Below are 23,496 nucleotides of genomic sequence, written 5' to 3'. Positions count from 1 at the left end.
TAACTATTATGGCCTTGATCTCTCTCAGCAGCTACAAGAGAAACGACCAAAACCGCAAATAGTTTGGTATCCAAATCATTGCTGTGAATAAGGTTGTCAATCACCTGGTTCATCAAACCTAATTCAATTACACACCCTCCATTGACCTTGTCACTCCGTGGAAGTTAGCTTATTGACAATATTATCCTCAGAACCGGCAGGAATCCATCATCAATCAGAACATGAGTATGCCTAAAATCAGTTCTCACAGTTTAGTGTTTTATAACGAGAGCTGATCTCCGAATCTGGGACGAAGAATGTTTATAAAACATACATAACAATCTGTCAGTTTTGCAAAAGAATGGCTCGTACTAAGCAGACGGCTAGGAAATCAACCGGAGGCAAAGCTCCAAGGAAGCAGCTGGCGACAAAAGCTGCGAGGAAATCAGCTCCAGCCACCGGAGGAGTGAAGAAGCCACACAGATTCAGACCTGGAACCGTCGCTCTGAGAGAGATCAGGAAGTACCAGAAGAGTACCGAGCTTCTCATCCGTAAACTCCCTTTCCAGAGGCTTGTGAGAGAGATCGCTCAGGATTTCAAAACAGATCTACGTTTCCAGAGCAGTGCCGTCGCCGCTCTTCAGGAAGCTGCTGAGGCTTACCTTGTTGGACTCTTCGAAGACACCAATCTCTGTGCTATCCACGCTAAGAGAGTCACTATCATGCCCAAGGACATCCAGCTCGCCAGAAGAATCAGAGGCGAACGCGCTTAGATCTTCTCTTTAAGTATTATTATGTTGGGCTTTTGTGTTTCTTCTTTAGATCGAGTGATGATGATTGTATAATTTCACGTTTTAATCCAACGGCTTAATATTAATATTATTCGGCTATGTTTTTTTATTAAATGCTTCTCTTATAATTAGGTTAAGTTAACCCATAACTAAAACTACAGTATAATCAACTTTTACGCCCAATTTGATCGAAGATGAACTCGAATCCTCAGATCTTCACCTCCATTGACATGGGAACAAACTCTTTTAAGCTTCTTATAGTCCACGCCGATCCTTCTGGTAGATCTTTTGTTCCAGTCGAGAGACTTAAGGAGCCAGTGGTGTTGTCTCGTGAATCTCCAACCTCGATTTCGTCTCAGTCTCAGGATCGTGCGCTTCAATCTCTACGAAAATTCAAAAGTTTGATCCTCTCGCATAACGTCTCTGGTGACCGGATCCGATGCGTTGCGACGGAAGCCTTGCGGCGAGCGGAGAATCAGAAACAGTTCGTGGAGGCGGTGTTCGAGGACGTTGGGTTAAAGGTCGATGTGCTTTCTGGTGAAGAGGAAGCGAGGTTGGTTTATTTAGGGGTGCTTCAGTTTCTACCTGTGTTTGAGAAATCAGTGTTGTGTGTTGATATTGGTGGTGGTTCTACTGAATTTGTTGTGGGTAAGTGTGGTGATGTGAAGCTTGCTGTTTCTTTGAAGCTAGGTCATGTGAATTTGACGCAGATGTTCTTGAAAAATAATGGTGATGGATTGGAGAAAATGCGAGACTATATCCGTCATGCGATTGATGAGTCTGGTTTAGTGGATAGATTGAAAGAATCTGATGGTTTTGAGGTGGTTGTGGGATCTTCAGGAACTATACGAGCTATTGAGAATGCGGTGTTTAGTGGCTACGGAGCTGATATGTGTGAATTCAATCTGGAGGGGTATAAGAGAGATTGGAGATTTGGTAGAGCAGAGCTGAGCAGCCTTGTAGCGAAGCTATGCAGTGAGGGAGGAGATGAAGAGCAGATTCGGAGAGATGGATTTTTCAAGAGAAGATCAGAGTTCATTGTTGCTGGGGCCGTATTGTTGGAGGAAATATTCAAGGCTTTTGCTATCGAGGAAATGGAGGTCTCTGAGTATGCATTGGCAGAGGGTGTGATTGCTGATTCTTTGGCTAAAGCTTTTGATGGATTATATGATTTGAATGCCAATGCAAGGTGGCGATCCGTCATGAGGCTTGCCACTCGATTCAATGCTAAAAAGCGAATGAATCATGCTATACGCTGTGCCAACATCGCCAAGGTACATTCATTAAGATTATAGCTTTTGTTTCATCTTTTGAATAGGCATTCCTCAGGTGATATTTATCTCTTTTAGTGAGTGTGTGTGTGTTCTAGTTTCTGATGGTTTCAGATTTCATTTCAAGCTCTGCACAACTGGATATGGTCATTTTGGTTGTTTCAGTAGGTTTGATAGTACAGTGATTTTCCAGGCGATCTTTGTAGGTTTGAGGAAATGCAATGATTTTAACCTTATCCTAGACGATAAGGATCTTGAGTATCTAGAAGCTGCGTGTTTCTTGCACAATATCGGAATCATCACAGGGAAAAAGGGATATCATAAGCAGTCTTATCATATCGTCAAGGTTAGCTCATCTTACGCTGTTAAACATTCTATTCAATAATCACAGCTCATTATAAAGCTGGAAAAGCAACTCACAAAAGCTTATCACCAAGAGTACAATGTTTCTTTTATAAACTCTTTTGTAGGTTTTCAGTATCTATTTTATCCTCATTGTTATTAATAGTTTCTTCTTTCATAGAATGGAGATCATCTCCATAGCTACACTGCAGAGGAAGTCGAGGTAGAGTACTGAATTCTCTAGAAGGAAGAACTTGTCTTGAATTTACTGTTTCTCTGATTACTATCATATGATGTTCAGCTTATAGCATTGCTTGTGAGATACCAAAGAAAAAAGTTTCCCAAGCTTGATCGTGCACCTTTTAAAGACTTCACTGGGGAGGTAATATGTCTCATATATTAGCTTAGGTTAGCAAAAAGTTTCCCAAGCTTGATCGTGCTGCACCTCTTGATCCTTTTGTTTGTCTGTTTCAGGCAAAGCAAAAATTCATAATTTTGTGTTTGATTATACGATTATCTGTGATAATTCAACGAAGTGAGAATGTGGATCTCCAAGAAGTTGAATTTCTTGGATCTTCCGAGAGCTTCAAACTCGTAAGTAAATCTTTCTTATCATTCTATTTCCTACACTGAGCAACCATAGAATACCATTTCAAACTCTACAATCAACCCGTTGTAGCTCGGTATGTGGATCACCTCTTAGTCAATTTATTTAAACATGTTAGTCAATTTCCTTGCTGTGGCTAGAATGAATGTTTCCATTTTATCTAATCAACTCAACATCATTGTCTTAAATCTTTCTCTCTTCACTTTGCTCTGCTTCTTGTTTGTTTGTTTGTTTGCAGGTACTGAAAGAACAACACCAGGGACCCTTAGAAGTTGGTTGTCAAGATCAAGTAAACAAAAACTCTGATGCATCGCAATTGGAAAAAGAATTTGAGCATTTTAAAAGGGTAAGCTTCCATTACCCAAAAGTTTCGATCAATTTCTCTTTTAATAATCAAATGTTTGAATTGCAATGAACTCTCAGCTATCAGCAAGTATCTATGATTGATTGGAAACAGTAAAATAGACAAAACGAAGCCTCACTAACTAACGTAGGCTATGTAGCCAAAGTCTCCATATGCAACTTTTTGTTATTCTTTTGCCTTGAACTGATCAGGTATACAAAAAGGAAATGGTGGTTGTTTTTCCTTCCTGAAAACCAATCAGACGGGTTGCTAAGCCAACAAGTCATTGGTAATTATTAAACTGAATCTCTCACAGGTACGAGAAATTTTCTCTGCATTAAAGATAGAAAGCGTGTTATACAGTTATACTATATAATAACGGCCATCACAAAGCATTTCCACTGTTACGTTAAAACTAAATCACTCCATTATTTGATTCATTGAGCTGCTGGATTTTCCTGGTGGTTTTCGTTGTCCAAATCCTGAAGTCGAAAACGTCAGGTGGTCTTTACTATTCTTCAGTCAGTTATCTTGTAGTATAATTTGCCTGATGGTAAAACTACAATTTGCCTCTTTCTTAAAGCAGAGAAAGAATGGAAATCCGGATGAACACTAAGAGATGGTGCATCCTCAATACTCTTGACCTAGACTCTGTAAATTACTAAATTTTTGTGTTCGTTTCCTTACCTTCTCTTCCCAACCTTGCGACCGTGTTTCTCTGCGCATTTCCCTAATGTTGTAACGATATTGAACTTGTTTTCTATTGTATTCTAGTTTTACAGACTCTCTCTCTCTCTCTCCTATACTTGATTACTGTTTTCATGGCGCTTGGTGCCACTTCCACTGAAGTAAATATGTTGCAACCTCTTACTGTCTTTGATTGTTTGGTTGCGTTTACAGTGTTAAAGAAGCTTATTTTGTTATAACTAGGAGATGTAGTTAAGATTGTAAACGCAAATATCGAATGCAAAAAGGAGAACTAGGAGATGTAGTTATCAGCGTTTGGTATTATACCGTATACATAGCAGCAAACTACTTGAAGTTGAAACAAACAAATACTGTATACTGTGGGTCTAGGTAAAGTAGCGTTTGAAATTGGCGCAAAGCAAAGCAACAATAGTTGAGTTAGACTAGAGAGTGAAAGATGAGCAGAGGAGGTTTAGTGGAAATCGAGCGGAAGCTGCTTCGTCTTCTCCACGGCCACAATACTCGAACCCGTTTACCCGAAATCCACGCTCATCTCCTCCGTCACTTCCTCCATGGTTCCAGTCTCCTTCTCGCCCACTTCATCTCTATCTGCGGATCCCTCAGTTACTCTGATTACGCCTCCCGCGTCTTCTCTCATATCCAAAACCCTAACGTTCTCGTCTTCAATGCCATCATCAAATGCTACTCGCTTGTTGGTCCGCCTCTACAGTCTCTCTCTTTCTTCTCTTCCATGAAAAGCCGCGGAATTTGGGCCGACGAGTATACTTACGCGCCTTTGCTCAAATCGTGTTCGTCACTTTCTGACTTGCGGTTTGGGAAATGCGTTCACGGTGAGGTTCTTAGAACTGGGTTTCACCGTCTTGGGAAAATACGGATCGGGGTGGTGGAGCTTTATGCCTCCGGTGGGAGAATGGGTGATGCCCAGAAAGTGTTCGATGAAATGCTTGAGAGGAACGTTGTTGTCTGGAACTTAATGGTACGCGGGTTCTGCGATTCCGGGGACGTTGAAAGAGGTCTTGGTTTGTTCAAACAGATGAGCGAAAGGAGCATTGTGTCGTGGAACTCGATGATATCAAGTTTGTCCAAATGTGGCAGAGATCGTGAGGCTTTGGAGCTTTTCTGCGAAATGATTGATCAAGGCTTCGATCCAGATGAAGCGACGGTGGTTACAGTCTTGCCAATCTCTGCATCTCTCGGAGTTTTGGATACCGGAAAATGGATTCATTCTACTGTAGAGTCCAATGGTTTGATCAAAGATTTCATTACCGTGGGAAACGCTTTGGTGGATTTCTACTGTAAAAGCGGTGACTTGGAGACAGCAACGACTATATTTGGACAAATGCAGCGGAGAAACGTTGTTTCATGGAACACTCTGATATCAGGATCAGCGGTGAATGGAAAGGGAGAATCCGGTATAGACTTGTTCGATGCTATGATCGAGGAAGGGAAGGTAGCTCCAAATGAAGCGACATTTTTGGGGGTTTTGGCATGTTGCTCATACACAGGTCGGTTGGAGAAAGGAGAAGAATTGTTTAGTTTGATGATGGAAAAATTCAAACTTGAGCCGAGAACTGAGCATTATGGAGTGATGGTTGATCTAATGAGTAGGAGCGGACGGATCAGAGAGGCGTTTGAGTTTCTACAAAGTATGCCCGTAGACGCTAATGCAGCGATGTGGGGGTCGCTGCTCAGTGCGTGTCGCAGCCACGGAGATGTAAAGCTAGCGGAGGTTGCAGCCATGGAACTAGTGAAGAGTGAGCCACGGAATTCGGGGAATTATGTGTTGTTATCTAATTTGTATGCAGAGGAAGGGAGATGGGAAGATGTGGAGAAGGTGCGAACGTTGATGAAAAAGAATCGCCTTAGAAAGTCTACTGGCCAAAGCACTATTTGCGATGTTACAGTCTGAGAAGTAGCTGGTTTAGTCTATAGAGGCCTGGCTTGTTGCTTGGTCGTTCCTAACCAAAAATATTCAGCTGACCAGGGTTCTTGTTAGACTCCTTACCATAATCATTCAGCTAGATACCGGATCAAGAATCTCGGAATTGGTAGCGAATAAACATGTAAGTTCTGTATGAAGAAAACGTTTTGATAGGATATTATACATTATAAAAGTCAAGAATCTGAACTGGTAGCGAACAAACGAACATGTAACTTCTGTTTGACGAAGCAGATTGGAAAGTTGTGTTTTCTTTGATTTTCAAAGTTGAATCTTGCTTGTTTGCTTTGATTTGAATTAGAAAAATTTGAGATGTCTCTGATTTATATATATAAAACCGTGAAGCAATGCTGTCTGGTAATACTGCTTTACTTGATATACTGAGACATCCATTTAAAACCCTCACCATATCCCATTTTGCGAACGATGCTGCACATGAAGACCTCAAGGGGACGAACACCAGAGTTTTCAAGAGACACATTGCCTTTACCAGTAGTGAAATTAGTCAGACCCAAGTGATACCTCAGCTCGTCTTCTGAGGCTGCATAAGGGATATCAATCTTGTTGCCAAGAATAAGAAAAGGCACGGTTGCCAAGGCTTCATCTGATAGAAGAGCGTCCAGCTCTCTTTTAGACTCCACAAATCTTTCCTTGTCATAAGCATCCACTAGGTACACAACAGCATCAACCTTCACACACCACAGCAGACAAACAAACAAACAGATTAGTGATTCACTGACACATAGGCATCTTATATCAATTTCTGAACTATCTCTACACCATTTTAGATCATTAAAGAGAGAGAGAGAGAGAGAGGATAATATGATGAAACCTTGGCATAGTAGTCTTTCCAAACTCGACGAGCAATCTGATGGCCACCCAAGTCAAAGGCCTTGAACTTAATTTTGCCAATGCTGAGTTCCTCAGAGGTGGGATGTTGTGTTGGCTGGTGCTGAACTAATCTCTGCAAATACCAAAATCGAGGAGATTAAGGCATGTTTTCTTTATTCCAGTGATAGATACATCATGTATATTAATTTGTAAGAGAAAGAGAGAGAGAGAGAGAGAGAGAGAGCAGACCTCGTCTTTGAGCATATGGAGCAAAGTAGTTTTGCCGGCATTGTCAAGGCCAAGAAACAAGATCTTAGCCTCCTTCTGCCACAAACCTAACGAGGCCAAGATTCCATAGAACCAATCGAACAAAAACATGACCTATCGTCTTCCTCAGAAGAATCAGATAGATCTGATGTTATAATAGTTAACAACACACAAAATACGAAACAATCAAACAGACCTTCACGATCTTCTCCGTATCAAAAAACTATCGTAGATCGAAGCTCTTGAGAAAACGAATCAAAGCTTTGAAGAGATAGAGAACCAAAATCGAAGTTTTCGTTTTGTTGATGATGGAGATATATATATATATATATATATATATATATATATACAAAGGAAAAAAAGAATAAAAACAGACACGTGGGTGATGGGAAGCTGGTGAATTGATGTGGTGACTTTTGATTGGTTCGTTGACATCATTAGAACCATTATGGACCGTCCGATCGATAAACTTGCGGTTGCGATGTGTTTTGATACGTTAGTGTTATTATTATGAACTTTTTAAAGATTTTTTTTGATTTTTCCGTCATCTATTGGGTAGGTGAGAGAGAGAGCCCATTGGAGAAGTTCTGATAACACGTGGCGATAAAATTAATGACAAGGAAGGAAGGAGCGTTGATTTCGTTCGACAAGAAGCTGCGTTTCTCATCACCAATTAAAAATTGTCTAGAAGGCACATAGGATTCGAGTTTGAGGGGCAACATTTAATTCTTGTAACAATCAATATGTTCCTTCTGAACATATGTTGTTGTTTAGAGAGTTATAAAAACATACAATACATTCGAACTATATATCCAATCATCATAACTTTAGCATTCATAGTATCTATAGTCAATAGACATATAATCAAAGTCTATATACAATATTTCATTTTGTATAATTAGAAAACAACATTTTTAAAGCTGTTATATCGATCACACGAAAAAAAAAAAAAAAACACATTTTTTACAACTGTTTTCAACGTAAAATAATCAAAGAGCTCACGACTACGAGAGATAATAATAGAGTACTGGCGAGACCACGGTGTTTGAAACAGTCAACGCCGCTTCCAACAAAATGGCCGCCACTACTGCTACCGCCATGATTTGAATATCCTCCGTTCCCAGAGCCACCGCCACCACCGCCATGATTTGAAGATCCTCCGTTCCCAGAGCCACCGCTTCTATCTCTGCTGCCGCCTTTACCGCTGTTTCCGCCTCGACTACTGCTGCCACCTCCGCCACTACGACCTCCTCCACCGCTACTGCCACCGCCACCGCTGCTTTTAAGCTCCCGCCGCCAAACCGGTAAATATTTCTCCCAACATGTTTTAGTTCCTGTGATGGGACTTGGTTTCAGATCATGGATGGCTGAAACATCAGAAGTATCTGAGATTGAAGCAACGGCTTGGATATGCGCATGAATCGAGAGTAGCAATAGTAGTAATACGTAAGTCATTGTTGTCATGAGTTTGTGTATCTCCATGATCCTTATACACTAATCTTTTTTTTGTTTTTATCACTCAAAGCCAAAAAGGAAAAAAAAATGTGGTTTTGTGTTACATATGACCTTATAGATCTCTATTTATAGTTTGTACGCATTTCATATGATATGGTCAAAATCTTTTTTTTTTTTTTGGGTTATATTTCATATTTCTTGCTCGTTTTCGTGAGAAACAAGAAATGGATGCCACTACAACAAAAACACAAATATTTTATTTTCTCCAATTCTAATGTNACCGCCATGATTTGAAGATCCTCCGTTCCCAGAGCCACCGCTTCTATCTCTGCTGCCGCCTTTACCGCTGTTTCCGCCTCGACTACTGCTGCCACCTCCGCCACTACGACCTCCTCCACCGCTACTGCCACCGCCACCGCTGCTTTTAAGCTCCCGCCGCCAAACCGGTAAATATTTCTCCCAACATGTTTTAGTTCCTGTGGTGGGACTTGGTTTCAGATCATGGACGGCTGAGACATCAGAAGTATCTGAGATTGAAGCAACGGCTTGGATATGCGCATGAATCGCCGCTAGTACCAAAAGTAATACGTAAGCCATTGGTTTCATGAGTTTGTGTATCTCCATATATGACCATATATATACTAATCTTTTCTGTTTTTGTATATCACTCAAAAGCCAAAAAGGCAAAAATGCGGTTTTGTGTTATGATCCTTATAGATCTCTATTTATAGTTTATACGAATTTCATCTGGTCAGATTTATTTATTTATTTATTTATTTTTTTATATTTCGATAGTTCTTTCTCGTTTTCGTGAGAAACAAGAAATGGACGCCACTACGAAAAAAATACACAAAATATTTTATTTCCTCCAATTCTAATGTCCTGACAAGAGCAAGGTTTCAAGTCAAACTAATTAAGGCGAGTATATGAAAACGAATCCTTCAGTGAAAATTGGAAATACAGTGTGGAATTTGAACGTGTCGTCTTATTATTATAGAGGCCACATATCACATTAGCACTTCCTGATCACCAAGGCGAAATTGATTTTTAAAAACTATTCAATTTTGTTTTCCTTTTGATCAAAGGTAACCATTTCGTTTAAATTATTTAAAGATATATTAACGTCATTATCGGGGTTACATATTTGTTTGGTAAGACGCAAACTATAATGTTTAGTGCCTTGACTATTCAAACCGGGATTTAGTTATCGAGCAGCTGTCGGCTGTCGCAACTTAGTATAAACCGGGATCAATCGTGTTGGTATTCTCTACCGAGATTACAATGTATCAACTCTAAGCATACATAGACAGATAAATACTTCGAAAATATTTAAACCCTAATTGGAATAGTCAATGAGTTAATTAACCACTATTTTTTTTTTTGTTTTTTTTTTATCTATTCAATTTAGTTTATAATAAAGGTGTCGAAGCCATAATAATACGCTCATTTATCAATTTTTAAAAATTCCTAAAGGAAAAGGCCTTCATTCAGTCAGCTAACTTTGTATAGGAATGAAAAAAGCCCAAATCTTTTTTAGGTCCCATGAGAAAAGAAAAAAAAAATGGATATGGCGTGGCTAAAGAAAATCATTATGTATTCTTTGTTTCGTTTTACACATGATGGTAATTAATTAGTGATATAACTAATATTTGTATCTATTCAATGACGTTCGATTGTTTTCAATTTTCAAACCTAATCAATACACTACAAATCAAGAATTAACCAAGTCCCAAAACTAAGTATTACAATCTCTGTCTTATAGTATATTTTCATCCGTTCAATTTTCTGAATGATTCCAGTTACGTTCAATTGTTTCAGCCATAATCAATACAGAACACACATTAACTATTACAATACTTTTTCTCATTCCGTTCACAGCCCGCAATCACATATCAGATTAACATCAGGTGCTAAACTAAGTTTCCAAACATTAGCAACATATAACTTCGTGGTAATACGTGTTTATTTTCCCATATCATATATGTGTGTACCTCACAGCATTAAAAAAAAATATATTTCACTAATTTTTTGAATGAGTTGGTATCATGTTCAATAAATGTATCACAAAGAGAAAAATAAAATATTATTGGGGGGAAAAAAAGTCTACACAAAATTTCAATATATACTAATTTTCAGTGAATTAATAGGATAATTAAAAGGGTCACTTTCACAAGATGTGGGTACAATCATCCTTGCAAAACTTTTTTCGTTTATAATTCTTAATATCTCAATGTCTTGTTGACCGAATTATAGCTTAGTTCTTTTGATACATTTTTTTTTTCATGCCGACCTTTATTCATTTAAGGTTATAAAACTATCTCTCTAATCATGATATCATGTTGATCGGCTTTCAAAACACCCCTATGCGCAAGAAAAATAGCTATACACAAGGGTTTTTTTTTTTTTTTGACAACCAACCATGAGTTTCATAATTAGCCTTTAATTTTATCTATTCATAGAATTTAGGGGTCCCAAGAATTTAATTTCCACTTTCTAATTTATTAAAAGGAAAAATAGCACCCGGTATAAGATTTAATTATATATGTTGATTTTTTCAGTGGTAATAAGGTCAAGCTATAAAATTATATATTTTCAATTTAAATTAAACATAGATATTATCAAGACAATAAAATTAGTAGAAATCATTCGGATACAAATCCCATTTCGACAAATTGGGAAATTTCAGTCTCTAATTTTTTTTTAAGTTATAGAACACTGTAGTACTTTGAAGAGTACTAATTTATTTTAACTTTTATTACCATTATAGAACTTAGTGGATGGTTGAACTTGAAGTCTTGACAAATATGCTAAGACCTGTATTTATGTATTTTCACCACCTAAATAAGTTCGTACATATTAAAATGGAGCAATTAAGAATAAACAAAAATTTATTTTGAATATTGAATAATGAAGAATATGTCCATCCATCTATAGAAACCCAGGAGACTCGGGGGCCTCTGCTTCATTCATGTCTCGCTCTTCTTCTTCTTCTTTCCTGTTGTTTTGATTTTTCATACAAAAGAAAAAAAATAAAGACAAGGTCAAACATTTTTCTCAATTCTTTTCACTTTCTTTTCTCTTCCTTATAAATCTGAGCAATGTTCTACATATCCTTGTAATCTAACATAGCTTTGACAATTCTTTGTTCGAATTCTCGAAAAGAAAAAAAAAAGAATCTGTAATCAAATTTTAAGGGATTGTGAGATTCTCGAGTTGAGATTTTGGGAGTTTTTTTCTTTCTAGGTATCTTGTTGATCAAGCTATAAAGCATTGAATCGTTTTCTTGTCAATGGCGACGGAGCAACAAGATTCACGACTCTGTTTGGCATCGATTCTGGAAGATTTTCTCAAACAACGAAACGTTCGAGTTAGCAGCGTTGGTGTGGATTCTTCCACTTCTACAAACGCCGACGAAACTTGTACGCTCGTCGATTCCTCTGTTTCTTTCTATCTTTTGAATTGAAATTTTCTGAATGCCGCGGATTTCTGAATTTAGGGTTTGTAATCGAGTCAGGGGTTAAGGGATGGAATACAGAAATTTAGGATGACCATTGTTAGCTTCTTACTTGAATTAGATATCGACGTTTCTTGTTTTACTATAGGTCAATCCAGAAACATATGAATTTTATAGATACAAGATGCTTGATCATAAGCCAATCTCTTGGAAAACTTTAACTGTCTACATTTCGTATACCGCTTCGATTCCAGCTTCTGCATTTTGTATTCACTTTATATATAATACGTGGTTATGAGAAAAATGAAATCACAATTGGTGCAGCTGGTGGAAGAGATTTTCCTGTGGATCCTTCAGATTTAAGAAGGTATGAAGCAGCAAGGTGGATAAGAAACACACTTGGTGTAGTTGGAGGAAGAGATTTGCCAGCAGATCCTTCAGAGGATGATTTCAGAATTGCATTAAGGAGTGGGATTTTGCTCTGCAATGTCCTTAACAGAGTTAAACCTGGTGCTGTACCAAAAGTAATGTCTTACACCTAATTACTCTTAGTTGCATTTGTTTTTTCTTTACTTTTTTTTTAATTACAGATTTTTTTTCTATTGGTTTAAAATATGTAGGCTTTTATTAAACTAAACTTTTTAAAAGACTTTTGTAACGGCTTAGGCCTGCTTGGATAAAAGTTGTGCAAGCATGATTAGTACCATTTTGTGTAATAGTATATTTTTATAGAGTTACAGGAATTAATATTTTAGTGCCGATGTTTCTGTAATTGGGACGACCATAAGTATCTCGTGGTTATCTTAGTCTTGATTCTGTGACTGCAAAATTTGCAGGTCGTTGAAGCTCCAAATGATCCTCTTGTTAGTCAAGATGGTACAGCAGCTCTATCTGCGTTTCAGTACTTTGAGAATCTTCGAAACTTTCTTGTGGTTGTGGAGGAAATGGGTATTCCAATGTTTGAAGTCTCCGATTTTGAGAAGGTAATAGAACAAATCACAATTCTACTGTATACATATTAGAAACTTATCTACCGTTTATGAAGAATACAATGATATCTGACGACCTAGGCTTAATAAGACATATATTACCGAGAATTATTGTAACTAATTTGAGAGATGATCGATGCCTAATAGTGTTAATGCTAGCATAGGTTAGGTTCGAGTCAATTTTCATCACAGGTTGACCTACCTTGCCGGAGGGGCTACCTAGACTAAGCTAAAATGGTCGCTCTCATACTTAGAAACAGAAGTAGGGTCGTTGCAGACACATTGATGGCACAGTCGTGGTAGGGTCGTTGTGACCATCACTCCATCAGTGTTGCAAAAGTAATGTATTAACTTTAGCTAAATAAATTAGTCTTTTAAAATCAGTAATCACTCTCCACAATTTGGGTTAAGTAATGTATTAACAAAGCTAGACATCTTCATTTTTATAATGTTGGAATTACTAATTAACATTGACACACATTCTGTGTTGTGCTTGATGTGTTTTCAGGGAGGTAAATCCGCAAGAATTGTGGAATGTGTTTTGGCTCTCAAGTCATATCGTGAGTGGAAACAGAGCGGCGGAAGCGGTACATGGAGATACATTGTGAACTCAAAACCAACCACGTTTGGCATCGCAAAACAATACAAACGCAAAGAATCAGAAGCACTTGTCGATGCAGTCACCAGTAGCCCTTCTAACACTCCATCCAATGAACAACCTTTGTTTGATCAATCTGATTCTAGTACCAAACATGAAGTTAGTGAGCTATATACCAATGCCTCCTATTACATATATCCCTAATATTGTTTAAAGTTAAAAAAAAATCTCAACTTACATTTCTAGTTTTGTTTCAGGGAAGTGCCGATTCAATAGATGCCATTGTTCGTGCGGTGTTCTTGGAAGCCAAGCAAGAAGAAATTCCCGGTGTAAGCATTAAACTACCTTCCTACTATCCTTTAACTTAATCAACTGGAACCTTACTAAGTGATCAAATATTCTTTTGTTTATTTCCAGATGGTGGAAGCTATGCTGAAAACTGTCATGTTAGAGTATGAACGTAGATTAGCCACACAGAAAGAATTGGTAAGCAATTTTAGTAATTGGCCTTTATATCTCTGGCCATATATATGTGCGTGATCTCTTGTTTCTTGGATAACAAGCATGTACTTTCTTTTATACCTTCTTTACACTTTTGATCTTGAATATGCAATTGCTTAGTTCCAAATGAGCGCTGGGAACAAAGACGAGCTTCAGTCTGGCGGTCTTGGGAGAACTATCTCAGGCAATGAGGAGTTGCTAAGTGATGATGCTTCGGTAATTGCATCAACCTTGAAATTGGAGATGTTGTTATCCATATAGGCATATTACTCTTTATGGATCTGTTAAACATCCGTCTATTATATACTGAACTGGTTTATACTTGCATATTTTTCAGAACGGAGAAGAACATGTGACAGAGATTGCAGACAACAAGGAAACTCCACAAGATGATAGTGTTGAGGAATCTAAAATCCAAGATTATGAACTCTATGTAATTTCAAAAGAGAAGACCAAGAAACAACAGATGATAATTGACAGACAGCAACATCACACTGAGGTATAGTTCAGTTGAACATAACAGATATATGTTGCATCGCGTCTCTTTTAAGATTTAAGACTTTGTATTTGGTGGATTAGTAAGGCAAATTATATATATGTGTTGGCAGGAACTGAAACACGATCTTAAGGCTGTCAAAACAAGTCTCAGTCTCTTGCAGATGAAATATCACCAAGAGTTTACAAGCTTAGGTGAGAGAATCTACTGTGATTTTAGTCACTATCTCATAGATTTTCTAGTAAAATCCATTTTACTTTCACAATCGTTACCAAAGAAACTAGTTGTAAGATTGTTCTTTTTTTTTTGGATCAGGCGAGCATTTGCATGGACTTGCGTTTGCAGCTACATCATACCAAAGAGTTCTTGAAGAAAACCGGAAACTTTACAATCAAGTCCAAGACCTCAAAGGTAAAAAATGTGTAATACATATTGCTATCACTACATGTATTGTGTAATTTTGGTGTTAAGAGATGAGATCGTTTTGCAATATTCAAGCTTTAACAAATACTTAACAGGGAGCATAAGGGTGTATTGTCGAGTGAGACCATTCTTACCTGGGCAAAAAAGTGTCTTGACTACTGTGGATCACATAGAGGATTCAACTATATCAATTGCAAACCCTTCAAAGTTAGGTCGGAAATCATTCACCTTCAACAAAGTGTTTGGCCCTTCAGCATCTCAAGGTAAATTTTCTCACCTTTTCTTTCCTGAATTTTCTATATTCTTTCAATTTTTCGGCTCTCATATAAAAAATTACAAACTTCAATATTGTAGAGGAGGTGTTTGGAGACACTCAACCTCTGATCCGGTCTGTTCTTGATGGTTATAATGTATGCATATTTGCATACGGCCAAACAGGATCCGGAAAAACTTTCACCATGGTACTTTTCTTGAACAATCTAACTTATTGTACAGTAATTAATGACTTTTCATATTCTCAGACGAAAACAATGTTATCCTTATTTATAAGTTCTTTTTTTTTTGGTGTGGTAATCAGATGGGACCTAATGAACTGACGGAGGAAAGCTTAGGAGTAAACTACAGAGCATTGAGTGATCTCTTTCATTTGTCAAGTGTGAGAAAAGAAACCTTTTCATATAGCATTTCAGTTCAAATGCTTGAAATTTACAACGAGCAAGTCCGAGATCTCCTTGCCACTAACGGCCAAACCAGCAGATATCCTTTTTTAAAGACTTCTAACACCCTGCAGATTTTCTCTAGCTTGTTCTGTTTCTTTAGTGATTTCTATCATCGTGTTTGTTTTTTCTTGACTTGTGAACACATTAGAGATTCGAAATAGTTCGCAAGATGGAATCAACGTTCCAGAGGCGACATTGGTTCCGGTCTCCACAACTTCAGACGTCATTCATTTGATGAATATTGGTCAAAAGAACCGTGCAGTCAGCGCCACAGCCATGAATGACCGCAGTAGTCGCTCTCACAGGTTCCCTTTTCCTGTTTGTATAACAATTGAATCTTATTATCTCTTCCTTTTAGTGTCAGACTTGTATTACATGTAACTAATGTATGACATGTTCTCTATACTATATATATGCAGTTGTCTCACAGTACATGTCCAAGGAAAAGATCTGACATCAGGTGCAACTCTAAGGGGTTCAATGCATTTGGTTGATCTTGCTGGAAGCGAAAGGGTTGACAAGTCTGAGGTCACCGGTGATAGGTTGAAAGAGGCACAACACATCAACAAATCTCTCTCTGCTCTTGGAGACGTGATTGCATCTCTCTCCCAGAAAAACAACCACATCCCTTATCGAAATAGCAAACTCACCCAACTTCTCCAGGACGCTTTAGGAGGACAAGCGAAAACACTTATGTTTGTTCACATTAGCCCTGAACAAGAAGCTCTGGGAGAAACACTCAGCACCCTGAAATTTGCAGAGAGGGTGGCCACTGTTGAACTCGGTGCTGCTCGTGTCAACAAGGACACTTCTGAAGTTAAAGAACTCAAAGAACAGGTCACTAGCTATAATCTTCAATACTTTTTCACATTATTAAACTCATCATCCTCATTATCCAAATCAGTTACCTTTGTTATTTGGTTTTAGATTGCTAGTTTGAAACTTGCATTAGCGAGAAAGGAGAACGAGGCAGCTGATCAAACACAGCTACCAAGGCCCCTTACGCCTGATAAACTCCTGAGAAGAAAGTCACTCGGCGTTTCGTCTTCATTCTCTAAATCAGCAAACACAAGACAGTTCCAAACCAAACATAAGACGTCGTCACAGATTGATGATGCTAACAGCATTGAGGTAAAGAGAACTCATGAACCAATCACAAAAACTAAACTCTTGGGTACATCTTGCAGTGGGTTACTTCATAATGTACAGTGAAATTTACTTGCAGGGTCAAAGTGACTCTGCATCCAGCCTTGACTTGCAAGGACTAGCGGGCTCACCATCATGGAAAAGCCCGTCGAGAGATGAGAAAGAGGAGGAAACGGAGTTTATATCAGGCAGTGAATGGATTGATAAACACGAAGACGAAATCACGCGTAATGGCAAACCTGAAAACAGATCACATACACTGGGTGATCAGAAGCGATCGTCTAGCTTGAAACGTGAACCAACGAGAGGCGTAGATAATAATGTAGTAGGTAAAGGATTTGAGGTAAAAAAGGTTCCATTCGAAGAAGAAGCAAACGAGTCAGATGAAACCGCAACAAGTGACTGCTCGGAGACAAACTTGATGTGGCAGTTGAATGTTCAAGTGAATATGCCAAGAGCATCATCTAATGGTTCTTCTACTACTAAGCTAAAGAAGACTCAGTCAAAAATCAGTAGAGTTGCCGCTGAGACCAGGTGAATTGTTAAACGATTAGATTGTTTTTATTTTATTTTTTTCTATGTATGTTTTTTGGTAATGGGAATTAATTGATGTTGGTGATCAGGAGTATGATACCTTCGCTAATTCCGACGCCTACAAGGAGATTGTCGCTTGGCTCTAACACACCAGGACAAACTTCGTCAAGGCATAACAGTACAGTTGTTGTGAAGAAGAGACAAAATCCCAAGTAAGATTAATGAATACATTTTGTGAGTAATACGATACAAAACAATCCAAATTCTTTTTTGTTTTTTTTTTTTTTGGCGGACCCATTCATATGTGGTCATACGTATACAAAGAGTAGGGTACGTTTGAGCCATAGGTTGAATATAAAATGTCTTTGTTTGATGTGGATGGCGTATACGACGAACCTATGGGCTTTCTTTTTGTAATGTAATGTCGATATATATCGTATAATTTGTATACTTCTTCTCGACGCCAATGTATATTTTTTCTATTCGTAGCCACTTTCATCAAGAGAGATGATTTGTAAACTTTGCAATTTTTACTAAATGATATTTGTAAGCTACCCGGATATTCATTATCCATGGCAGTTTGACTAGAAGGGATCGTGATGTTTAAACTGCTGCAAGTAAAAAAGTCAAAACAATTGTTGAAAAGTGTGTCAATAATTTCTCAACATGATCAAGTACTAATCACAAAAGTCATCCTGTTTATTAGAAAAATAGACAATTTTTTTTATGATAAAGGTATTTTTCATAACTTTTAACATATATTGAAAAAAAAGAACTCTAAATTACCTACTAATATCTTTACTGTCTTTTTAATAAATTGTAATAAATCCCTATTTTCACAATACGTTTCAAAAAAAAAAGATATGCTTTCTATAAAATTAACTAAAAATATACATACATGTGGATTAATTAAATTTACCTAAAGCAGCACTTTTGAGGGGTAATTACGTCATTTCAAAAGATATCATTTTCTTAATAAAATTAGCTGTCCCTAACCTCTCCCCCGCGTCGCTTTTGTTTCTTCCCCCAATCTGAGAAAATCCACAAACCTCCCACTCTGAAACTTCTTCTTCTTCTTCTGTAAACTCTTCACGCGGTTTCATACTTCCATTCGAATTCTCAACGACGCCCCTCCCCCCCCGGAGAAGCGACGAGTACCTTAACATTATCTAACGAAGCCATTCTTTATACTAGATCTGTTGTGTATGCTACTCGCGATTTCATTCTGGTTAGTTTCCTAAACTTGTGTAGCAAAGCTTCGATAGTGTTCTTCTACTGGTTTTCGGTGTTTCTTATTTGATCGATTCTACTTTTTATCACATTTTATTTTTTCGGCATCTCAAAAGATTGTTGAATTCTCTAGATTAGGGTTTTCCTCTGCATTCTCTCTAGATTTTTTGTATTTGTTTGGTTTCATTCACGAAACTGAGGTTTATGTATGAGTAACTTAGTAGAAACCAAATGATAATTTTGTCTGTGATTTTGTTCCAGCCAATGCTGAAGTCTGGATAAAGATGAGCGTGTCAAAAGCACCGAGGACGCAACATCCGCTTGTTCCTCTTGCAACTCTCATTGGTAATGAGCTGAGGAGCGAGAAGGTAGAGAAACCTCTTATCAAGTATGGTCAAGCTGCTCTTGCTAAGAAAGGAGAAGATTACTTTTTGATTAAAACTGATTGTCAGAGGGTACCTGGTGATCCTTCATCGTCTTTTTCAGTTTTCGGGGTAAGACCTTCTTCTGTATAGAGTGACATCTATAGCGTTCTTGAACTTAAAAAGCTCTCATTTAATTTTAATCCTTTTTTGTTTTGGTTTGTCTATAGATATTTGATGGACACAATGGTAATTCAGCTGCCATATATACTAAGGAACATCTTCTGGACAATGTGGTGAGTGCAATTCCTCAAGGCGCAAGCAGGGACGAGTGGCTTCAAGCTCTTCCTAGAGCTTTAGTTGCTGGCTTTGTGAAAACTGACATTGAGTTTCAGCAGAAAGGTCTACGCTTATGCTTATTGTTTTAAAGGCCTTTTGCTAGCTTTGAATATTCATTTCTTTTTCAAGTATGCTCAAACTGTTAAGATCTGTTGTGTTTACAGGGGAAACTTCTGGAACAACTGTGACTTTCGTTCTAATTGATGGTTGGACTATCACTGTCGCTTCTGTTGGTGACTCCCGCTGCATATTAGACACCCAAGGTGGTGTGGTTTCTCTGCTGACTGTCGATCACAGGCTAGAAGAGAATGTTGAAGAGAGGGAACGCATAACTGCCAGTGGAGGTGAGGTCGGAAGGCTCAATGTATTTGGTGGCAATGAGGTATGATCATTTCCAGGAAAGTTAAGTTACTCCGTCATTGTGTGTTTGGCTGTGGTAGGGTTTGTAATGTGCTTTCATTCTGACGATGCAATAGGTTGGTCCACTTCGATGCTGGCCTGGTGGTTTGTGTCTTTCGAGGTCCATTGGTGATACGGATGTGGGAGAATTTATTGTCCCTATACCACATGTTAAGCAAGTGAAAGTAAGCTCCCTTCCCCTTGTTGCGTTTTTACATCAATTCTTTATATTAGATATTGAACAAAAATGTATTTTTTTATCTGTGCATTCAGCTTTCAGATGCTGGAGGGAGACTCATTATAGCTTCAGATGGTATATGGGATATACTGTCTTCTGATACGGCCGCAAAAGCTTGTCGTGGTTTATCTGCCGAGCTTGCTGCAAAACTTGTTGTTAAGGTTGGTGATCAACCCTGTCGATTGAATTGTGTACTTCCTCCAGTCGAGATTCCTCTTATTCTCTGAATCATATGTTTTATCAGGAAGCATTGCGAACAAAAGGGTTGAAGGATGATACTACCTGTGTAGTTGTTGACATAGTTCCATCTGATCATCTAGCCTTGTCTCCAACGCCCATAAAGAAGCAGAACGCATTCACCTCATTTCTGTCTAGGAAAAACCATACAGCTACCAACCACAAAAACGGGAACAAGCTCTCTGCTGTAGGAGTTGTGGAAGAGTTGTTTGAAGAAGGTTCTGCTGTGCTTGCAGATAGGTAATCTTCTGGCCAAGAAACTGATATTGCAAGCACTTGTCCTGTTTTACGTGTTTAAGTGTTTAGGGGCTTATTTAACGCGCTAAGTAGCTGAGAACTTCAGATACTGATTATTAGTTTTTATTGGTTGGTGTTTTGAAATGCAGATTGGGAAAGGATCTTCCCTCAAATACGGAGAACGGGCTCTTAAAATGTGCTGTATGTCAAACAGATGAATCTCCGGGTGAAGGTTTATCAAGCAACGGGGGTTCCATCATCTCCTCAGCATCTAATCGATGGGAAGGTCCCTTCCTATGCACAATATGCAAGAAAAAGAAAGACGCTATGGAAGGAAAAAGACCAAGCAAAGGTTCAGTGAAAACATAAAGCCAAATTGCTCTAGAGAGAAATCATAATATCTGGTATGAAATTAGTATGTTTCTCGTTTTCTTATCTACCTTCTTCTGGGGTGCTCTGTGAGGTAGTCTGGTACTGTGTTCTTTTCCCAGGCATTGATTGGAGAAGTAGCGGTAATAGTAGAAGTGTATGCAAATGTCTGTAGAGAGGGAGAGAGAGAGGAAGAGAGACAATAGATCCAATTCTTTTCCATTGTTTGAGATTTCCCTGGTTTGCTTACTCGGCTTATGCTGACCATTTACCTTCGTAGATGTGTTTTGCTTGGGAATTGCTGATATACTAACAAGAGTTTCTAAGTTGTAAGTAATTCATATTTGGTTATTGTCAATCCTATTGCGCCCATTAATTGAAGTTAATTTGTTTTGGTCTATATCTTTCTCCTCTGGTGATACAATTGAGCCAATGTGACCCTGAAAACACTTGGTTTTTGTAATTGCTATACTTTGGTTTGGTCAATGCTTTAAGATGCGGTCTTGAATCTCAACTCTTGTTGTTTTCAGTTTTTGACCAAGTGTAATACACACGTTTTTGTTATTTACAAATATTCCATTATTATAATATACCCTACAAAGTAATACGTCGGTGAGCTTGTTTGTCAATAAAGAAGTTCATAAATCTCAGGTTCTGAGCCTCATTTGCCGGAGAAGGGAGGGGACTACTTAACACCATCATGTTACCCAAACAAATATCTCATCAAAAGTCCAAAACCAAAAAGCCTCAATTCAAATACAGAACACAGGCTAGCTTATGTAATGAGAGAACAAACTTTTCTCTCTTTAAATTTTGGGGGAGACACAAACGTTGTTTTCTCAACCAAACAAACCAGCAAACGTTTTGTCTGCGAAAAAGGCTCTCTTTAGTTTTTGGGGAGACACAAACGTTGTTTTCTCGACCAAACAACCAGCAAACGTTTTGTCTGCCAAGAAGGCAAATGATGTTAGTATGTTACTACTATTCGGGAATGGGCCATTCGGTCCAAAATGGTAACTACTAGGACGCGTATAAGAGACTCATCTCGGTCACGTTTTCCGTCTCGAAAACAAACAAAAACCGCAAAACAGAGCCATAGTAGTAATCTTCTCTCTCTCTCTCTCTCTCTCTTTCTCTCTCTCTCTCTCTCTCTCTCTCTCTCTCTCTCTCTCTCAATTTTGAAGAAGGATGATGTTACCAGAAGCATGCGTAGCGAACATCCTCTCCTTCACAACTCCGGCCGACACATTCACTTCGTCGGCCGTCTCCTCAGTCTTCCAGCTCGCCGGTGATTCTGATCTCGTCTGGGAGAAGTTTATACCTTCCGATTACAGCCACGTTGTCTCTAGATCGAATGATCATCACCGGAAGTTCTCCTCCAAAAAGGAGCTCTATCGATATCTCTGTGAATCAATTCTCATCGATAATGGCAGAAAGGTTAGTATATATTACAGTATTATTAATACTGCTTTCTTGATTTTCTAAAGAATTAGAAAAACAAGAAATTATAATATGGGCTATGTTTTCCAAAATCAGATGTTCAAGATCGAGAAGCTTTCCGGGAAAATATCGTATGTTTTATCGGCAAGAGATCTTTCCATAGCTTGGAGCGACCAACGACATTACTGGTCTTGGAACCCTCGATCAGATTCAAGGTCATTTATTAACTTTAGTTAATAAATTAAAGTATACATCATTGGTGTAAAAACAAAACGTAATCATTTTTAAAAAATATATTTTGAATCATAGATTCTCGGAAGGGGTGGAACTTATAATGACGGACTGGTTAGAAATCATCGGAAAAATCCAAACCGGAGCTTTATCGCCCAACACAAACTACGGAGCTTATCTGATTATGAAAGTGACGTCACGTGCGTATGGACTAGAGCTAGTTCCGGCAGAGACTTGGATAAAAGTGGGGAATGGTGAAAAGAAAACAAAGTCAACTTATCTAAGTCGCTTGGATAGCAAGAAACAACAAATGGAGCGGCTGTTTTACGGACAGCGAGAACAGAGGATGGCGATGGACAAGGTTGTCGGGGCTCTTAGGAGGGAGCCAGATGTGAGAGACGATGGGTGGATGGAGATAGAGCTCGGAGAGTTCGAGACGGGACACGAAGGTGGTGAAGACATGGAGGTTGTTATGAGTCTAACCGAAGTTAAAGGTTATCAGTTAAAAGGTGGGATTGCGATTGATGGGATTGAAGTAAGGCCTAAACCCCAAAAGTGAGTGAGTAGTAATGGAAAGATGTGTACCAAATTTTGGGTTTACCTGATTATGTGTTTGGTTCGGGTCCAAATTGTGAGATGAGAGACAAACTATTTTGGTGGTTTGAATTTTACATTATTATGCATGTAAGAGTACGTAATGTATTGACCAACATTTGTCAATTGTCATCTGACAAGAAAAAAAAATGAAGACCACGAATTGTCAAGTATTTGGTTCGTATGGCGGATTATTGTGATTGTGATTGTGATTTATACTTTATATTTGTTGACATTTAGTTGCCACTTGTTGTTGTTTTTTTTTTTGGGGCAAATAGTTGCTACTTGTTCAAACATCTCTATCGATTACTTATCTATATCCATAATACGTACTGAATTAGTATAGGTTGTACAAATACGAATGCGAATAATTCTGATTGATTTAATGACACTTGCAAGAATAGTAGATAAAAGATAGTTTTCCATGA

At 38.3% G+C, this 23,496-nt stretch overlaps 9 protein-coding genes across 15 annotated transcripts; 6 read left to right on the top strand and 3 right to left on the bottom strand.

Annotated features, from left to right (window-relative positions):
* Positions 334 to 860, top strand: LOC104767521 (histone H3.2). The gene has a single exon (XM_010491539.2). It carries the CDS (start codon positions 341 to 343, stop codon positions 749 to 751), a length of 411 nt encoding a protein of 136 aa, XP_010489841.1. The 5' UTR covers positions 334 to 340; the 3' UTR covers positions 752 to 860.
* LOC104767475 (exopolyphosphatase-like) lies at positions 902 to 4,122 on the top strand. 6 transcript variants are annotated; one of them, XM_010491518.2, is made up of 9 exons: positions 902 to 2,043; positions 2,234 to 2,386; positions 2,564 to 2,605; positions 2,684 to 2,764; positions 2,857 to 2,976; positions 3,228 to 3,335; positions 3,545 to 3,648; positions 3,778 to 3,833; positions 3,919 to 4,122. In XM_010491518.2, the coding sequence occupies exons 1-7, from the start codon at positions 964 to 966 to the stop codon at positions 3,581 to 3,583; spliced, it is 1,623 nt and encodes a 540-aa protein (XP_010489820.1). In that variant the 5' UTR covers positions 902 to 963; the 3' UTR covers positions 3,584 to 3,648; positions 3,778 to 3,833; positions 3,919 to 4,122. The 6 variants fall into 6 exon arrangements, with proteins under 6 accessions (XP_010489820.1, XP_010489815.1, XP_010489809.1 ...); XM_010491513.2 differs by having other exon boundaries at positions 3,545 to 3,833; XM_010491507.2 differs by having other exon boundaries at positions 3,228 to 3,648; positions 3,778 to 4,122.
* Positions 4,258 to 6,235, top strand: LOC104767464 (pentatricopeptide repeat-containing protein At1g09190). The gene has a single exon (XM_010491489.2). The coding sequence runs from the start codon at positions 4,477 to 4,479 to the stop codon at positions 5,947 to 5,949; it is 1,473 nt and encodes a 490-aa protein (XP_010489791.1). The 5' UTR covers positions 4,258 to 4,476; the 3' UTR covers positions 5,950 to 6,235.
* Positions 6,086 to 7,375, bottom strand: LOC104767454 (GTP-binding protein SAR1B-like). The gene is made up of 3 exons (XM_010491481.1): positions 7,060 to 7,375; positions 6,812 to 6,943; positions 6,086 to 6,668 (listed from the first exon to the last, which is right to left on the bottom strand). The coding sequence occupies exons 1-3, from the start codon at positions 7,186 to 7,188 to the stop codon at positions 6,348 to 6,350; spliced, it is 582 nt and encodes a 193-aa protein (XP_010489783.1). The 5' UTR covers positions 7,189 to 7,375; the 3' UTR covers positions 6,086 to 6,347.
* LOC104767445 (keratin, type I cytoskeletal 9-like) lies at positions 7,867 to 8,623 on the bottom strand. Its single transcript, XM_010491473.1, has one exon. It carries the CDS (start codon positions 8,557 to 8,559, stop codon positions 8,053 to 8,055), a length of 507 nt encoding a protein of 168 aa, XP_010489775.1. The 5' UTR covers positions 8,560 to 8,623; the 3' UTR covers positions 7,867 to 8,052.
* On the bottom strand, positions 8,767 to 9,212 carry LOC104778637 (glycine-rich RNA-binding, abscisic acid-inducible protein-like). The gene has a single exon (XM_010503087.2). It carries the CDS (start codon positions 9,154 to 9,156, stop codon positions 8,767 to 8,769), a length of 390 nt encoding a protein of 129 aa, XP_010501389.2. The 5' UTR covers positions 9,157 to 9,212.
* On the top strand, positions 11,511 to 17,971 carry LOC104767430 (kinesin-like protein KIN-14G). Its single transcript, XM_010491460.2, has 18 exons — positions 11,511 to 11,951; positions 12,311 to 12,510; positions 12,823 to 12,969; positions 13,484 to 13,732; positions 13,831 to 13,902; positions 13,991 to 14,059; positions 14,195 to 14,290; positions 14,412 to 14,573; positions 14,683 to 14,764; positions 14,886 to 14,981; positions 15,089 to 15,256; positions 15,348 to 15,454; positions 15,571 to 15,749; positions 15,856 to 16,017; positions 16,132 to 16,549; positions 16,640 to 16,843; positions 16,938 to 17,392; positions 17,482 to 17,971. Exons 1-18 carry the CDS (start codon positions 11,822 to 11,824, stop codon positions 17,606 to 17,608), a joined length of 3,123 nt encoding a protein of 1,040 aa, XP_010489762.1. The 5' UTR covers positions 11,511 to 11,821; the 3' UTR covers positions 17,609 to 17,971.
* LOC104767413 (probable protein phosphatase 2C 5) lies at positions 18,408 to 21,203 on the top strand. 2 transcript variants are annotated; one of them, XM_010491451.2, is made up of 9 exons: positions 18,408 to 18,620; positions 18,884 to 19,116; positions 19,215 to 19,386; positions 19,488 to 19,705; positions 19,800 to 19,907; positions 19,996 to 20,121; positions 20,205 to 20,437; positions 20,584 to 20,838; positions 20,926 to 21,203. In XM_010491451.2, exons 2-8 carry the CDS (start codon positions 18,907 to 18,909, stop codon positions 20,801 to 20,803), a joined length of 1,287 nt encoding a protein of 428 aa, XP_010489753.1. In that variant the 5' UTR covers positions 18,408 to 18,620; positions 18,884 to 18,906; the 3' UTR covers positions 20,804 to 20,838; positions 20,926 to 21,203. The 2 variants fall into 2 exon arrangements, with proteins under 2 accessions (XP_010489753.1, XP_010489746.1); XM_010491444.2 differs by having other exon boundaries at positions 20,584 to 21,203.
* Positions 21,480 to 23,238, top strand: LOC104767402 (F-box protein PP2-B15). Its single transcript, XM_010491435.2, has 3 exons — positions 21,480 to 22,240; positions 22,340 to 22,458; positions 22,553 to 23,238. Exons 1-3 carry the CDS (start codon positions 21,992 to 21,994, stop codon positions 23,031 to 23,033), a joined length of 849 nt encoding a protein of 282 aa, XP_010489737.1. The 5' UTR covers positions 21,480 to 21,991; the 3' UTR covers positions 23,034 to 23,238.

Source organism: Camelina sativa, chromosome 3, assembly GCF_000633955.1.
Source record: "Camelina sativa cultivar DH55 chromosome 3, Cs, whole genome shotgun sequence".
Lineage (NCBI taxonomy): Eukaryota > Viridiplantae > Streptophyta > Magnoliopsida > Brassicales > Brassicaceae > Camelina > Camelina sativa.
This window is presented reverse-complemented; position numbering and strand designations above follow the sequence as displayed.